General features: G+C 41.6%; 2 protein-coding genes and 1 long non-coding RNA gene across 6 annotated transcripts in view; 1 reads left to right on the top strand and 2 right to left on the bottom strand.

Moving 5' to 3' along the window:
* SYNJ2 (synaptojanin 2) overlaps positions 1–1,403 on the bottom strand; it is a 54,803-nt gene extending 53,400 nt beyond the window's left edge. The window contains exon 1 of one of the 3 annotated variants that reach the window (XR_015949337.1): positions 464–1,280. Coding sequence is in view for 2 of the 3 variants with exons in the window: in XM_088667327.1 (XP_088523453.1) it covers positions 464–584 (121 nt within the window). In the remaining variant the exon portion in view is untranslated. Of the gene's footprint in view, positions 1–463 lie in introns of all 3 variants that reach the window. The other 2 variants (XM_088667327.1, XM_088667328.1) reach the window with 2 other exon arrangements.
* Positions 929–12,851, top strand: LOC148686284 (uncharacterized). Its single transcript, XR_015949338.1, has 2 exons — positions 929–1,059; positions 11,925–12,851. It is a non-coding gene; the product is annotated as an uncharacterized LOC148686284 (long non-coding RNA).
* The window catches only part of SNX9 (sorting nexin 9), a 43,968-nt gene continuing 34,476 nt past the window's right edge, over positions 8,617–18,108 (bottom strand). For both annotated transcript variants that reach the window (XM_035108651.3, XM_035108652.3), the window contains 6 exons: positions 17,582–17,659; positions 16,255–16,331; positions 15,379–15,468; positions 14,046–14,160; positions 13,299–13,390; positions 8,617–10,580 (listed from right to left, as the gene is read on the bottom strand). In XM_035108651.3, the coding sequence (XP_034964542.1) occupies positions 10,533–10,580; positions 13,299–13,390; positions 14,046–14,160; positions 15,379–15,468; positions 16,255–16,331; positions 17,582–17,659 (500 nt within the window). In that variant the 3' untranslated portion in view covers positions 8,617–10,532. The remainder of the gene's footprint in view (positions 10,581–13,298; positions 13,391–14,045; positions 14,161–15,378; positions 15,469–16,254; positions 16,332–17,581; positions 17,660–18,108) is intronic.

The following is an 18,108-nucleotide window of genomic DNA, read 5'->3' as shown; positions in this document are numbered from 1 at the left end:
TTAATTTATGGAACCCATGGCAACAAGATGCAGCTATAGCCTTGGACCTAAATGGCTTCAAAAGGGGTTTTTTGTTTTTTGTTTACCCTTTCTCCAAGGGATTTGCCATATTAACCTGAACAGCTGCCTAGCAAGCCATCCAGAGGTTTGGGCCTCCAACTCCCATCATTCCTGAGAGCACTGGCAACTCCGGCTGGGGCTGATGTAAGTTGGAGTCCAGAAACATCTGGAAGGTGCCAGGTTGCAGGAGGCTGCCCTACAGAGCCTCCAAGCTCAGGAGCAGTGTAGCTTTCGGAATGCCAGTTGCAGCCAGGGGGCAGGAGGCAAACGGCGAGGGAGGGCCCGTTGTCTTTATGGCTGCGTGTTGGACTGGCAGAGCCACCTCCAACCCGGTGGGTGGGGGGCTCCAAGAGTAGCAGGTCGCCCACCCGCCGCCCCACCCACTTTGGCGCGAGGCACTTACTGAGGGTGGCCATCGTGCCGGCTTCCAGCAGCAGGCAGTCCTGGCGGCCACGCGCCTCCAGCAGGGCACTCGCCGTGGGTTCCTGCTTCCACAACACCCTCAGCCCTTTGCTCAGAGCCATGGCAGCCGCTTTCCATGGAGGGGGGAAGGAGGGAGAGGAAGGGGAAAGTCAGTCACACCGAGGCAACGAGGCGGCTTCCTCCTCCTCCTCCTCCTCTGAAACAAGACACACACACACACACACACACGCCCCAGAAAACAGTCACGAGAAACTGGGCGGCGTGAGGGAATTTTCTCCCCACAACTTCTCAGCTGCCAGAAGTTCGTTCCAAAGGAAAACGGAGCAACAGCTTCCCGCTGGTGGTGTGTGCTTTTAAATAATTAAGAAAAGTCTGAAAGGAGACGTTGAAAGAAGAGACGGGTATCTCCAAACAAAATATTTAAAAATAAAAAAATAAAAAACACCCCATGCCACTGAGGTGTTCTCTCTACTGGAAAGTTGTCCGCCTCGCGGGAGGCTGGAAAGTACTTAGCTGCCTCCTTCGCGCGCCCTGAGCATCTTCTGAAGACAAGTCGCAGCTGTGTCTCCTCTTTGTGTAAGTCAAGCAAGTTTCTAGTCACAAGCCTCCGGCCGGCGGTGGAGGAAAAAAAGAGAGGTCAAAATGCTCTTTTTTTCTGCAAAGAGAGGAGGGGGGGCATTGGAAAAACGTCCCCCCTTCGCGCAAGTTGTTCTTGCTCAATTTCCGGACTTTCTGTTTCCTTGTTGGAAAATCCCTCCCTGCTTCCCGCTACCGCCCAGGGCGGCGGCGGCGACGTCGTCTTCTTTCTTCCACGCCGCTTTCACTCCCCCCCCTTTTTTTTCTTTTTTCTTTTTCCTGCGTAAACTTTCTGGACGAGTTCAAGTTCCTCGAGTCTCCGCCTCTTTCTCCTCCTCGAGGGACAGGTGAGAGGCGATGTGTCTCCGCCCTGTTTCCCTTCCCAGAGAGCTGCAAGATTATCACACTGGCTCCCCCAAGAGGAGAGGCAACTGCGGTGCTCTTTTCTCTCCAAGCAGAGAGTCAGAGAGACAGGCAGATGCTGGTAAAGCCAGAGACTGAAAGGCAGCTGGATTGGCCATCAGCCAGAATTTCTACAGTCCTCCCCCCCCCCCTTGCATTCTTCCTCACTTCCTGTCCTAGTGAAATACTTTAGCTCTGCTCACCGGCTGTTCACTTTTTGTTGTGATGAACCAAGTGTTGAATTTCTTTCATAGATAGGGCTGCTGGGGTATATGCATATAGGGCTGGATGCAGAAGTTCCCTATATGTTCAGTAGACACAGGAAAGACTCCCGTATGTACACTAGGATCGGAAGGTTCACACAGAAATCTAGTAATGTAGCCTGCTATTCCGTTTCAAATGTCAACCAAACAGAGAAATCAGAGTATTTGACCACCATGCCCTAACTTTGTGCTTCAGTAGGTGTTAGGTGTTGGGGTAATTAGATGTGCTCCCTCTCTTGCACACTCTGTACTGAACTCATGAAAGAGGTATTATTTTCTGGATTTTATTAATGTTTGTTCAGATTTATGCATATCCTGTTGCTGGGTTCAGAGTGTAGATTTGTACAGCTTTACAATCCAACTGGTGTCTCGTCCATATCAGATTCAGCCCAGTTTTCAACCCAACTCTCTTATTGGTAGAATTGGGGGGTAGGGTAGGGGGGGGAATGCCTTCAGGCAGGACCATTTCACACCGTACTGTTACAGCTGCCATTTACCATCTGTTTCCTTGCTAATAGTAAGGGATGATGGGTTGTTAATTCCTCCGTGGGAGTTAACAAATTGAAGCTATGTTGGTTTATATGTAGTGTTGGATCATGGACAAGTGTTTTTGTGGTGAGAGGGGGACAAAAGAAAGGAGATGGCAGCCTAAACTTGGAAATGGATAGCTGTGAGCTTAGCTCTGATCACACAGCAGTGGAGCATTTTTGTATAAAAAAGAGGTGCCAGAGCTCACCATGAACTTATCCCTTGTTCTCTTAGTATTATGGCCAACAATTACAGCCAGTTGCAACACACCAGCACCAGTATACAAGCCCCAAATAGGGACTCCACAACTCTGAATATAAGGCATGCAGGACAGGGCCAAAGTACTATGGCTTCGTGTTATGTGTACATTTGTCTTCTCTGAACTATTGAAATGTCCTGTGCCTCAGGACTCCACACATAAACACGCAACAGGAGTTCACACTCCATGGTGAAGGACAAAAGCAGCATGGCATGCCTGCCAATCCCCTGTTGGCTGCATGAGAAGAGAGGTGTTCTGTGGAGTGTCCACAGAGTTCACTTCCCGTCCCTCGTTTTCTTTACTTATTTCATAGAAACACAAGAAGAGCCTGCTGGATCAAGCCTGTCTAGTCTAACATCCTGTTCTCACTGTGGCCACCCACATGCCTGTGGGAAACTGGCAAGCAGGACCTGAGCACAAGAGCACTCTCGCTTCCTGTGGCTGCTCCCCACAACTGGTATTCAGAAGCATCACTGTCTCCAACCTGTCCTTCTAACCCATTCTTCATCCCCAAGGGGAGTCCAGGGTGGCTCATAACAATAAAGTTACACAAAGCCATTCAAAGCATTATAATATATTACAGACAGCAGTTAAAACCAGCCGTATAAAAAAAAATTCATAAAATTATTGGCCAAAAGTCTGGGTAAATAAGAAAGTCTTCACATGTTTCCTGAATGGGGACTGCCTGACTTCCCTTGGGCGGTGATGCTGACAATGGCCTGTCCCAGCTCCCCATTCTTCATGTTATTGCTGGTAGTGGAACCATAAGCCAGGGTTCTCTCCTTGGTTGCAAATTTCAGCTTGGAAGGTAGTAGAGAAGGCAGTCAAGGTGACTTCCACCTGAAGGATTTGTACATTCAGTGAGCTACCAGTTGTTGCCCTTGTGAGACTACAGTTGTGGCCTCTTTACTTGTATGTTCCTTTACAATATCTGGCAAAGTCCTGCTTTTCCTGGCATGATAGTTGTTCCTACCCCCTACCCCTTAGGACTTGATCCCTCACATCAAAAAGCCTGTATGTTCCCTTGGCTAGCCTTGAGCCAAATAAACTTTGAAGCTTCTGGGATATGCAGTTGGGTGGCTCCACTTCCTTTTCCTTCTCTAGGTACCCATTGTGTTCTGCAAAAACACCCAACCTTGCAACCCGATGGAGCTGTCCCTGCTACCCTGCCTATGTGTCCCAGCTCCCAACCTTTGTGGGTCACTGGAGAAACATATTCCAGAGATTAGCCAATTAAGAAACAATTGTGTCTGTTCTCTAAACAAAAGACTGGGGGGGGGGAGAGAATCTTCTTTCTTGAGATGCCGCAGGATAGCATTCTATCCTGAATATCCCAGGATAGATTTTCAGCTATGTGTACCCACATAGCTGCAATGGTTCTGTTTAAAACCTGGCTGCAGTGGAAAGCAGGGTGGTGGTGCATAAACTTGACAGAATGTAGAAAGAAGCCTCTGTTTTGAGAATTTTTTGGGTGTTTGTGAGAGAGGGGATCTATTCAACTCATTTATCAAGAAGTAAGCTCTACCCTCCCTGCTTCTTTCACTCTAACGGCATTGTAAACTATTTTCCCCCTAGCTGTAATATTTGGTTTGTGTTTGAATCACTTTCTGAACATTGGTCTTTTGCAAACTGCAATCTTTGCTGCATAATTATTGAATGTCAAAGAGACCACCCATTCTTGTATTTGGTTTATTTTTTCAAACTATTTTAAGTGTTTCTCACTGTCACACATGCCATGCCACACACTTTTCAGTAGGGGATATATATCTGAGGTGCCTGTTGTCTATCAAAGGCCAAGCTAAATGTGACGAGATCTCGGATGTGGAAGGGAATGGCCAGCACATGCTTTGCACATGCAGGGTTCCAGGATCATTCTCCAGTTAAATAAGGTTGCCATATTTCAAAAAGTGAAAATCTGGACACAAAGGTTGTTGAGATTTTTTTAGTTTTTCAAAATCTATTTTAAGAAAATGAAGTTTTTGAGCTATTTTTAAGAAACTTTGCCAAAATATACACTTCCGACATGGGTTGTCAAACGTTCAGATTTTCCTGGAGATTGAATTGATTTCTGCCCAGGCACTGTTACAAACAGTTGAATACCGGTTATGTCTGGTAAATTCCAGACATATGGCAATCCTAAATTAGAGGATCTTGGGCAGCAAAACTACTGGGAAATATGTCTTTCTGAGATCTTAATAGTCACTGCCACGTGGGAGTCGATAATGCTAGGCTAGATAGAGCAGTGGTCTGTGTCACTATAAGGCAGCTTCATATTTATTTATGTATCCTGCCTTTCCTCTGGAGAATGACAAAGATAAAGATGTGCTAGGGCAGCAAGGTCATGAAAGGGCAGAACGACCTTATTTCAGTAGATACAGGAAGAAGGAAGTATGTCACCTGGGGTTAGCAAAGCAAGCTAAGTGATGAGTCACCTAAGGCCTACTGTGACATATTTTCTAAGCACTTAGAAGGCAATGTTGATCATATGTGCTCTGACCTAGATACCATCATTTATACAGTTCCTGTTCCATTTGCCTGAAGATGTAGCCAAGGTGCCTGGAGAGGTTATTCCAGTAACATGTATTCTCAACCATTGTTCAACTTGGTTTCTGGAGCCAAAGTGAGCTCAGTGGCTCCAGAAGGTTATAAATGCTGCACTGGCAGAGGAAATGGTTATTGCCACTCTGAAGTAGATGGTTCTGAGACCACACCTGGAAGATTGTAACAATTATCAGCTACTTGCCAACACCTCCTTTTGGTGAGGTCCTTGAGAGGTGATGGTGATTTCACCAGGGTGCTATTGAATGAAACAGATTATCAAGGCCAATTACCGGTAGGTTTAGGTGGCGATTTGGCATTAAAACATGATTGGTTGACCTCATAGGAGCCAACTCCAAAGCGGCCAAGTCCTGCACTAGCAGTACTCCTGCTGTTTAGTTTATTCCGGCCCACTGCCATCTTCCTAGCCTAAGGTTACCGGGGACAGTCCCCGGATTTACAAGTCAGTCCCCTGACAAAATCCATCTATTTAGTAGGAAGTTGAAAAGTGTCCCCGGATTCATTGAAAAAAATCTGGTAACCTTATCCTAGCCTAACCTAGGAATAAAATAATTCTATTTGGTATTTGGAAGAAATGCAGGGCTCCCCCCTCCCCCAAAAGAGAAAAATCTTTGCATCCTTTATATATTCTGCGATCTTACATCTGTACTTTAAAAACGTAAAAGAATCTCTTAGCAAAAACAGACTTGCCATGACAGATGTGAAACCTTTCCTATTAAAAGTCTGTTTTTAGCAGCAGCTGTTTAAAAGCTTGACTCCTTTCATCCCAAAACTATTTGCAGATGAGTAAATTTTAGCTAGACCATATTTATTTAGGCAGAGAGAGTGAACAGACAACCATATTTTTTGTAGTTTTATTTTGTTTTGACTCGCCAAAAGGAGCTGGTATAGTATAGTGGCTTAGAGGCTAAACTATGAATCAATAACTTCTTGTTTCAAAACATGTTATCAGACTCTTAACATGTTTTTTTAACATGTGTAATGTGGTTTCTTAACATGTTTTATAAGTTCATCTGACTTTTGAAAAATGTGCTAATCGCTTGTATTAAAGATAATAGAAGGAGAAGCAAAACCACATCTGTAGAAGTACTGGGGGAAATTGTATCTGTCAAACAGGAGGTGGTGAGAATGAAGCTTTCTTGTTCAGTTAATGAATTGTTCCCATTAATAAAAAATTATTTAAATCCAATTGAGTTGTATCCTCCTCTCAGCATGAACAGGCAATCAGCAGAGAAATCACCCACTGAGTTTCAATTAAACTCTATTAATGATAGCTATTAAAGTACCTCTAAAGTTTAAAAAAAAACCAAGACCACCAAAAACAACCCTATGAATAGAATCTTGCATTTTTAATGTTGACTCTGTTGATGTCATCTTTCCTATGATCATTGTGTGCATGCATTCAAATCAGAAAATTAGGCACATCCAAACTAATATGTACTACTTTTGCATGAGTATATTGAAAAAAGATGTATGCAGAAGATAAGTATTGCCTGATGTACCAAGTACATTAATGATCAAGTTCTTTTAAAAAGTCCAGGTTCACTGTAGGGAAATGCATTGAGCAAGAATTTTTGGTACTGTATATTAAGTATATATTTTATTTTATATTTGCCAAATTCAAGATGGGTCCTTTCATGCTCATTATAACAAAGTTAAATGCTAGAGTCCTAAAACCACTTAGTAACAAATTACACTTAATTTGCATCACAAATACCTGGCGGACAACTGCTCCTGCTCAAGTACAGTACATGACCCCTCTAAATTTGGAGCCATTGAGTTTAACAATCAGATGCTGACTCTATTAGGCTTCTGAATGGTTGATATTTTGTCCAGGATCTAAAGAACAGTTAAACTAGCTTCTCCATAGCTGCCAAGTTCTCCCTTTTTTAAAGGGAAATTCCCTTATGCTGAATAGGCTTCCTCGTGAGAAAAGGGAAAATTTGGCAGCTATGAGCTTCTCCAACGTGAGCCCAAGAGAGATTCCACAACTCCATGACAAACTGCAAATGGTTTGCAATATGGCAGAAAATTCATCTATTCAAAGAAAAGTTAAACATTCTCTTGGGACAGCGCACACTCAGTGCATTAGTCTACATTGCTCTATGGAATACAGACTGCATGTTGAGTTGAAAATGCCTATCATTGCAGGAGTCCTTTCACATGGGGGAATCACCCTCACATCTAGGATAAAAACATTTAGAAAGATTGAGGATCCATACAAGTAACAGTGGTTACATTTTTCCTTAAAAAAAATTTAAAATAAAATCATAGAACTGTAGAGTTGGAAGGGACCACAAGGATCATCTAGCCCAACTCCCTACAAGGCAGGAATCTTTTTGCCCAACATACTGCTCGAACCCATGACCCTGAGATTAAGAGTCTCTTAATCTACCAACTGAGCTATCCCAGTGGGTCTAAGCCAGGAGTCCCCAAATTTACCCGGCTTCAGGCCGGTGCCCGCACCGCCGATCGCAAGGTGGGCCAGAGGGTGGGGGATCGCGCATGAGCGCGCACCCATACGCATGCGCACACGCTATTTCCAGTGCACTTCCGGGTCAGAGTGCCGTAAATACCGGTAGCTTGCGCGCACGCACACAGGCCTCCTCCGACCTGGAAGTGTGCCGGAAATGACGCTTGTGCATGCGTGCAAGCTATTTCTGGCGCCTTTCCAACCCGGAAGTGGGCAGCCGCGCCGCTAAGAGCGGGCGGCAGAGCGGGGGTCGTCGCGAGCTGGATAAAAGAGGCCTTCGGGCCATATCCGGACCGCGGGCCATAGTCTGTGGGTGCCTGGTCTATGCAGTGGGAGTAATTAAAAGGACTTTCAAGATGGTTGTCAATCAGGGCAGTGCCATTGCAAGATGGTCATATGTTTAATTTACTCTGATCTTCCTGCACCCCAGGTCAAATCTGTCTTTTCAACAGATCCTAGAAAGTGAAGCATAAGATGCATAACTATCCTGGAAAAATAAGAAATCTATTTACATGGGTGTGAATTGATGCTCAAAAAGATGAGTGCCCTATGGGAAAAGGTGTGGGTAAATGCTTTCCTTTGGGAAATCACTCCCCCCCTTTAAATATTGGGAGTTTATCTATCTTCCTTGTTTTTCGCTTGAGCAGGATTTATATTGACTTTTTGTTAAGCCACTGGATTGCAGAGAGAGTGCTAAGCAGGGCAACAGCCAGCAATTATTATTTTCCTAAGCTATATGCGCTCCCTTGATGCAGCTGCCTCCATCAACTGCAACAAGGATGGCCAATGGTTAGGGATTGATGGGAAATGTAGACCAATAACAGCATCAAAGAATGCTTTGATGGTGTTTCCTGCTTGGCAGGGGGTTGGACTGGATGGCCCTTGTGGTCTCTTCCAACTCTATGATTCTATGATTCTAAGACAACTCTGAACAAAGTAGATAATATCCAATCTTAGAGTAGATTAATTTCAATGGGTCTGCTCAAGAGCATGACCTCACTGGATATTGCCAAGTAATAAGAGGCAAACACCTGTTTTTATAGAGTAGCAAAATAATGGGGAGTCACACAAAGTTTCTTTTATGTATAAATATTTATTATCAATTTAAAGACTTAATTTGCTGGGAAGTTACAGATCTGCCTTTTCCAAATGGTCTTGCTACATACATTGCTTTTCCACAATGAAACCATCTCTTCTGTTCTTCTGTCCCAGTTTGTCTGTTAAAGATGGTAAGTCTGCAACTTCTGTCATCAGGATCAATTTAAAGTTTGGTAAAAAGAAATCCTCAGCGAACCAGTAACAAAGATTGACACAAAACGTGAATATACAAATGCTGGAAAAGTGGTGCTGTGAAAAAGTGCCTTAGAATTTACTATACACTTTGCAGTAACTTCATAAATTGTTTCTACATGCAAGATAGATCTCATTACATTTGGCATAAAACATTTATACACATTCTTTACAATTTGTACATATCTGAATGGCTGTATCATAACACTTTATGGAATTTTGGAAGACAAACTAAATAGGAAAACAAAAAAAATGTAGAAAAATCATTAAATACCTGACAATAGAAAGGATTTGAGCCATGTTTACCTTCTGGGATTTTGTGGGGGGGGTTGTGGGGGGGGGTACAGCATTATATTACTATGGCAGACAGAGATTCTTTATTACTCTAACACACACAAAATGACAACAGCACACAAGTCAACAGAACACATAGGGAGTACTACTCTCTTAGAATGACTTGGTAGATAAAAGAATGTTTGTTTATGAAGTGAAGACTAATTCTAATGGAAGTTGTGTGTGGTAACAGTGAGAAAATTTGTGGCAACACACCTTCAAGCCTTTATTGCCCACTGTTGGTATGCAAAAGCTGTTTTAACACCAGTGGCCTGAACATAACATTTCAAGCATAGTTGCATTTTGAAGTAGATACTTGTTTTATAAGCCCACGTTGTATTCAACACCTGAATAAATGGTCTGTTTTCCAGAGGTAAAAAATAAAGAATTTTGGCCATTATGGGATTGTTTTAAAGTGGATCAAAAATGTAGTATCATGCTATTATATAAGCACCCAGAATCTGGCAGTGACCTTGAAACATTTTCTATCATGGCAGTGGTGATGGGACATGAGACACTACTGATGCTACACACTTTGTAAGGACAGAGCAAAAAAGCTCCAAACACACAACCATGACTATTGGGTTGTTAACCAAAGTGCATGGCTCAGAATTATTGGATGGAACAATATCTTTCAGATGTTTGGAATGGCTGTCTTTACGTTCAGCTCTTTCCCCCCTCATATAGACAGGAAGAAAATAATAATCTAGCCCTCAAGTTTTGAGGCATCTGTGGTTCAAGGACAGGATATTAAAAGATTTTCATAGGCGTCAGCAACTTTATTTCAGATTTTGTATACCAGTGCTACAGGAGAGGGAAGCTAAACTTCTGCTTTCAACAGCAGGCTTGTAACAAAAAAAGTATGCTGAAAGCATTTCAGCAATCAGGATAAAGTATTCAAAAAATCTAATCAGGTGACACAGAATACTCTTATAGAGTATATATGTATCTTTTTGTAACCCTTGGCAACAAACCATTTGGCAATTTGAAGCCCTATCATAGAGCAGAGTATGGCCCTCCAGATGTAATTAAATTCCAACTCCCACAGCCCTGGAACCAAGGCAATGGTCAATGAGGATGGGAGCTAGCTCCAACTGGAGAGCCATAGGTTACCCTTCCCTAATATAGGGCATTTTCCAGTTTTACTAAGATAGTGGGTATGAAGGGAAAGCATATATGATAAAAAATATACATAAATATCCAAGGCATTTAGGTTAACAAAGTAAACTCCTGAAGTTTTCACTTACTTTTTGCATTTTATTTCTTTTAAAAAAGGCTTTTTGGATGGCAAAGACTTAACTTATTTGCACTGCCCCACCAAAAATCAGAAAAGCACTTTGGAGTTCTTCATTATCTGTCTCTGTATCTACATCATTGGAAAGCGACTGAGAGCCTGCCTCAGCTTTTGTGCAATCTGAAATAGACAAACAAATATGGCACATGAAAAGCGAGATACCCCAATATATTCAGAATTATTCAAGTTTGTTTGTTTTTGCAAACCAGTTGGACGTGATTGTTTTTACAGTCATTATAAAAATAGTAATAAATAAAAGAAACCTTATCTCAAAGATCTTATGAGAACATTTTAAACAATTCATTCCATTAACATAGAAAAGGTAAACAAACTGTATAGACCTAATATAATTTATTCTGCATGCTGTTCAAGAAACCTGATATCTTTGACAGCTCAAACATTTGTCCATTTGAAGCATATTCTAGCACTCTTAAAGGTTGCTTTATCATTAATATAAATAAAAATATAGATTATTTCGTATAGATTAAGTGTTTTTTAAAAGGCAAGTTACCAAATAAATAAATCTGCTTACTGAGTAGTCCCAAAGAAGAAAGTATGAACAGTTGTCCTGTGTTACCTAAAATGGCAATTCTTTCCAGACAGGTATTACGAGTTTTCCAGTGGCAACAATGTCTGGTGATTAGACCTACTTGTGTGGTTAGAAACATTAACTTCCATCTTTCAATTTATTTGCACACACACATTTTTGAAGCTTTGATTGATTTGCACTTCCCTGGAAGGAAAAGGCTTGTAGCTTGGGGGTACTCCCTGATTCATCATTGTCACTTGAGGCCCAGGTAGAGTCAGTGGCTAGTAGTGCCTATTTCCAGTTATGGCTGGCTTGCCAGCTCTGGCCCTTCCTGGCCAGGGCTAGCTTGATAATAGTGAGCTGGCCTCTGATAACTTCCAGATTGGACTGTTGCAATGCACTCTTTATAGGGCTGCCATTGAACATGGTTTTGAAGTTGTGGCTAGTGCAGAATGCAGCTGAGCAGCTACTGGTGGATGTCTCTGGCTGGACATGTACAACAATAGTTTCCAACTAGCTGGAGAGCCCAATTTCAGGTGTTAAGCTTCCTGTTTATGGAAAGCTCTCCCCAGGGAGGCATGCCCAGCACCAACACTCTCTTTTTAGACACCAAGTAAAAACATCCACTCAGGCTTTGGGATTGTAATTTTCTGCTTATCTTTTTGGGGAGTGGGGTTGAGTGGGAACTGTTGTAACATACACACACACACAGTGCTTTTTTATGTAAAAAATATTTAGGGGTACTCTCATTTTCCTACTCATATTGAAATACTGCCCCCCAATGAGGCCAAACTTAGATTCACAAAATGTTTAGGGGTATGAGTACCCGTGTCCCCTCAGAAAAAAAAGCTCTCTCGCTCTCTCTCTCTCTCTGTCTGTGTGTGTACTTTGGGATTTTTTTCTGTAGTTTTTACTATTTATTTTTGTAATTATAGGTTAAAGGTAAAGATTAAGTCCAGTCAAAGGCAACTATGGGGAGCGGCGCTCATCTCGCTTCAGGCCACAGCTTTCCAGGTCATATGGACAGCATGCCTAAACCGCTACTGGTGCACTGGAACACTATGACGGAAGCCAGAGCACATGGAAAAACCGTTTACTTTCCAGCCACAGCAGTACCAATTTATTTACTCACACTGGTGTGCTTTCAAACTGCTAGGGTGGCAGAAGCTGGGACAGAGCAACAGGAGCTCGCCCCATCATGTGGATTCGAACTGCTAACCTTCTGATCAGCGAGGCTCAGTGGTTTAGACCACAGTGCCACCCATTTTGTAATAAATAATAGTAATAATAATGATGATGATGATGATGCTGTAAACAGCTTGGGTCCCAAATATCTGAAGCAGCAGCTCCTTTCACATTGACCTACCAAGATAGTAAGATAAACAGGAGATGTCCTGTTAAAGGAGCCGCCATCTCTGTGGTCAAGGGACAGCTTTCTGTGTGGCAGACCCTGGTTGTAGAATGAATGAATGCGCTTTGTGCATCCACTGGATGCTTTGACGACTAGTCATGATGCACCTCTTACCTAGGCCTTTGGGCGAGTGAGGGTCATCACTCCTCCTAACTTTGCTGTGTACTGCTGTTTGGTGCTGATGCTTTATTACTTTGTTATTGGTTGTTTTGTAGTTTTGTTTTATGATTTTAACATACACTGTACTTGTTTTAACTGTAACATCTTTGTGACTTGCCCAGGGACCGTTTGGTGAAGGGCAATACAAATAATACATAAATAAATGCTGGAGTCACTATTAGGAGGAAAAGAGAGAAGCTGCCACCCCACCCCCTGCACTAGGCTAACACTACACATGTGTTCACTTTCCAAGGTATAAAAGGATGAAATTAGAGAGAATTAAGCGGAATAACTGCATACAGCTTAATCATTATCCCTTCTCTGAAAGGAATGAAAAGAATTGCTAATGAACTGCCAAATGCAATTCATTGTGAATCCCAGCCAAAAAGCAAGCAGCAGCTGCATAGTCTTGTCATGCAAGTATGTGGTGCAGGAAGAATTAGCAGTGCCAAGTAGCATTTTCCAATGAGAGGATGAAAGAACTATTACTTCATAAACCTGTGTTTTAAAAATAATTTTGTTCACCACATGAAGTGTTTCTGAACTAACCATAGTTTGAGACAACAATCTCAAGAACATGATGAGTATCTGAACACAAATGCACTTGAAACAGTCCATGGAAGGTTGGGTTGGTTTTTTTAACAATATAGTGGTTTGTATAATTTTTATGAAAAAATATGAAATTTTGGAAGAATAAGCAAGTGCAGACAGAGAGAGTTCAAGACACATTGCAACTTACTGTTTCATAGAACTGTGCCTGTTGCTCCAGATACAAGCGCATCACACTATTGTAATCATAAATTCGGTTACTGTGGAAGTGATTCATTTCAGCTGTAAAATCAAAACCAGAGCACATATTGAAGTCTGACTCCAAAAAGGAATAAATGTTACTCATTTAGGAATCCAAGCAAAATGCCAGATTTGCACTTTATGCTAGTGGAGGGGTAGGAAACCATTTTTCTATTAAAGGCATGGCAGCAGCAGCAACAACAACAACAATCAACAACCACCATTTTATTATTTATACCCCACCCAACTGGCAGAGCCAATGAAAGGCAGATTTGAGACTGAAGTATTTTGTCTTAACTAATCAAGAATAAAGACTGACTATCTCACCAAGGTCACCTCAGATTACACTCCCCAATCATATGCAGGTCAACTCAGAAGCCTGCCTTATGTTGTTTGACACTGCTGTTCTTACATAAGCAGTATTCATTTAATACAGTAGACGAATATTGCTACTGTTCCAGAAAGCAAGTGAAAGGGATTCCTTTCTGACTACACACAGAGAGAGACAGAGGGGACACCAATTAATTCAGACAGGTGGGGAAAACCTCTTTGCTCCCTGCACCCCAAACCATATAAACATCACGTATTTGTAAAGTAACTAAACTTATTCTTAAAATTCCCTTTCACCAATCCTCTTTTATCCCCATTCCCAATTAACAGGAGAAACCATGCCATTTAAATGCAAAGTACATTTTACCTTGTAGTGCATATGACATGGTGCTTACACGCTTCAGCATGTTTTGTTTATCCTGTGGGGTGATTTTGCTGGTAGCAACTAATTTATCACTTTCCTTCACTTTGTCTATTGCTCCCTGTTAAGACAAAACATCACATAAAGCATCAACGGAAAAGCATTTCAAATTAAATTAATTAGTTTCATTTGCCTGTGTTGTATCTGCGTTCATTCTATTTCCTAAGACTCCCTGCCCTCCCTCAAAAATTTACAAAACCTGGAAGGAGGAGTGTTGTATGCTAGGATCAACCACCACATACTTATTCTTCCTCCAGACCAATTCACACAATCATGGGGCATGCTATGGGAACTATAAAACCAAGCTGCAATGTACACTAGTTTTGTGCTGCTATTTATGTACTGTATGCAGAACTGCAATCCTCTTCACAGCAAGCAGCGCTGTTGCAAAACTGGCTTGGGAAAGGCAGTGTGCAGTAGTTTCAGGTCATCATCAGATGACTATGAATCTGCCATCAGTAGTTTTAAAATTAAGTTTAAGCTACTAAAATACATTAAAGCATAGCCACGAAAGATGCTTAGCTTTCACACACTTTATAAACCACAGACTATTTTGGGTTTCCTAAAATGTGAGAACTATACAGTGCACTCCATACTCTATGCAGGCTTTCTGGCCTTTGTTTTCACAGGAAGCTGTATTGTTATGAATCAGACCACTGGACCATCTAGCTCAGTAGTGCTGAAACTCAGTGGCAGTGGTTCCCCAGGATTTCAGAAGATAATCTTTCTCAGCCCCACCTGGAGACTGAACCTGAGCCACTTTGTCTGCAAGACAGATGATCTGCCACTGAGCTATACCCCTTCTCCAAATACCCTAAGACAAGAACCCCCAACCTTTCTTGGCCTGCAGGCACATACGGAAATCCAAGAACATGCTATGGGCAACACAAAATACCCATTTCCCAGTAGAAAAACTGGTAGTGCTCAGGACTGCTCCCCCACCCTGCAAAAAAACACCTGCAGACAAAACACATACACCCAAACCCCAAAAAAGCAAACATCAAAAGCAAAACCTCCAAGGTGTAAAGCAATCCCCCAAACCATGCAAAAAAGGGCAGGCAGAACATCCCTTCACCCTAAAAACAAGCAGGAAAAATACTTCCATCCACTTCAGCAACCAATCAAATACAAAAACCAACTAAAGTACACACATCCCAAAACTTAGCAGGGAGTAGCAAGATCCCTTTTCCTTTCCTGAAGAGACTGAGAATCTGCATAACTCACACTATGATAAGTAGCACCCCGCTCTTTAAGTGTCATGGTGAAAAAGGCTCCTTACCTTGTGAGCACCTATGATATCTGGGAAGCAACCAAGAAATCCTTTATATTCATGATTGGTTTCCATTAGAAAATGAAGATCCTGCTTTGGCTGATAAAGAGGGGGAAAATCCAGTTATTGACTCCATAACAACAGGTCATACAAGCTCCACATCTAAACTGAAAATCAGAAGACTACCAATGGTGAGGGGCAATGAAATTTTGAGTGCTGAAAAATGGCAGCTCATCTACAAATTGCAAATGGATACATGTAAGAAATTGTTACTTTAAAAAAGATAGCAAAGTCAAATATAAAATCAGTGAACATAAATCACTATATTTTACCCAATCTTTGTACAAATAGGCTTTAATACAACAGGGGGCATAAGATTTCAGGGTTTTTTGGCCCATAGTCCTTTAAAAAGAGGCACATATCCTGCAAATCATGTGTTGGTGTGGTTGAATCTAGCCCCTGCCCCCCTGCACTTTATAGAGCTAGCAGGTTAGGAGTTGCATGCCCAACTCCCAGTTACACACAAATTTCCCATTCATTTACTGATACAGAAGCAGGCTTCTGCATACCATGACTATGGTGGTAGATTTTATTTTTTTCATAAAATTTATATACTGCTTGATTGTAAAGGGGGGGGGACCTCAAAGTGTTTTTTTAATCACCAACTCTTGCTAAATTCTTAGCACCTTTATAATCACTCAAAGTATGCTATGCATTCCTAGGGAGACAGCCATCCAATGAACTTTCCCCACTTGTGCAACATGACCTCTTGTTTCTCTTCTCCCCAACCTGCTCCAGAAGAAGATGGCTCACCATGTAAGCAAGCACCTGCTCCATTTGAACTCACCCATGGACTTCCCCCCACAATGTAGTAGTATGACATACCTGTTCTGCCACAAGACTGGCAATTTCTTCATATGTTTTTCCTGCTTCTGTTATTGCTTCATGGAGGTCAGACTCTCCTAAAAAAAAATGTGACACAGAGGTTTTCCAAATACATCAAAATGAGTCGCTGAAACAAACAAAAATGGGACATGTAGAAACATCTACATTTTGAAATAAGTGTTTGTTGGTACATGCAGTGATTTCTATAGTAGAAGGTTTATAAGTATTTACTTAATATAAAATTTTTACTGAAGGCTTACTTAGAATTTGAATAAACCAATCCATGAGGGAAAATAAACTGCCTTTAATTATACCAGTAATTATAAATTTGAAACTAGCAAACTATCAAGACTAAGATGACAAAATTAAATGATAGCATCTTTATATTTTTCATATCTTTCCCTAGTCACACATGTTCAAATGTTTCTGCTGAACACATCAACAAAAGGCTGGGGTTGAGTTTGGCACATTAAGTTTTGGGGCAAAACAGCAGGGATTTCATGTAGTCTAATTCACCTATTCTTTGTTTACTGTTGCAGAGAAATGCTGTAAATGTGTTTAGGTTTGGAATGAAAACATGTTCTGTGACCTCTGCAACAGAGTTCAAAGCCTGTAGAGCTGATATTGGAGAGAGGAGAGAGATAACTGCTTTAAGAATTCATTAAACGGGGCCTGGATCAGGTAATTTTAGTCTGATTGCTCTGGGTCACAACAATTAACTGGATTGGGAGTTAGCTATCAGTTAGGGAAAGGCTGTTGAGGAGTTGGATGAGAAGCAAACAGTTGAGGCAGGTGTGTGGAAAAGGCCTGAGTATCAATACACAATGTGTGGTTAATACATGTCTGGCAAAAAAATCAGAAGTGAGCCAGTGATTGAGTTGGTCTGAGAGGCTGTCCTGTGTAAACGTCTTACTAGAAGGGAGGTTACAACAGTAAACCACAATATTTTGATCGTTTAAGAAATCACTATCAGTATAACTCTCCAAACAGAGATTATATTAATAAATCGTATTTCTAGTATTGATGCCTTTGCTTAAAACAAGTATTTGACCCCCAATATTTAATCCTTATAAATTGGAGCATGACAGGGAAGGACTCATAGGCATCTTGGTAGCCACTGAGAGAACAGCGTGTGGGACTACGCAAGTCTCGCCTGATCCAGCAAGGCTCATTTCATATGTTCAGTTTACCTGCCATTTGAAGGAAGTTTAGTCCATTAAAAACCAAAAATATTTATTCCAAGGTCATCCAATTAATGCAGCCCAAATACTAGAAACAGGTGAAGTTGCTTTGAAAGACAAATCAAAACAGAGCTAGAATGAAATACCTTGATAACCACTGCTATGGAAAACCATTGCTAAACCCTGTAAAGCTTTTCCTATTTTCTGGTATTCCTTGGGCAATGCTGAAAAAAAAAAAGATTTAACATTAAGATATAATCTGGTAAAGCCAGAAAAATGCAATGAGCTTGCTTAAAAGCAGTGCTAGTGTTTAGTGGCTATGCAGTGTTACATAGATGAGCTTCAATGAGTCCAAGTGAAGTACAGATCTCATACAATTCCCCTCCCCATCTTCCCATGCAGCAAGGAGGACTTCTGCTGAGTTTACTTTCAGTTTCAAAGAATCTTGACTTAGCATTATGCGTGTATCAGGGATCCTGATTTACTAGCAATGGTTTGTTAAACCAGCCAGCTTTACTTGAAGCTGGCTTGTTTATTGAACCATTTGTTTGCTTTAATCCATCATTCCTGGCACAAACAGGAGACGACAAGGGGAAGGATGAGTGCACAAACTCAGTGCTTCACTTGGGTTTGCTGAGATTCATGCATGTAGCATTATGCATGAACCAGCTCA

This window comes from Zootoca vivipara, chromosome 3 (genome assembly GCF_965207765.1).
Source record: "Zootoca vivipara chromosome 3, rZooViv2.hap1.1, whole genome shotgun sequence".
In the NCBI taxonomy this organism is placed as follows: domain Eukaryota; kingdom Metazoa; phylum Chordata; class Lepidosauria; order Squamata; family Lacertidae; genus Zootoca; species Zootoca vivipara.
Note: the sequence above shows the minus strand (reverse complement) of the source record. Positions and strands in the feature narration are given on the sequence as shown.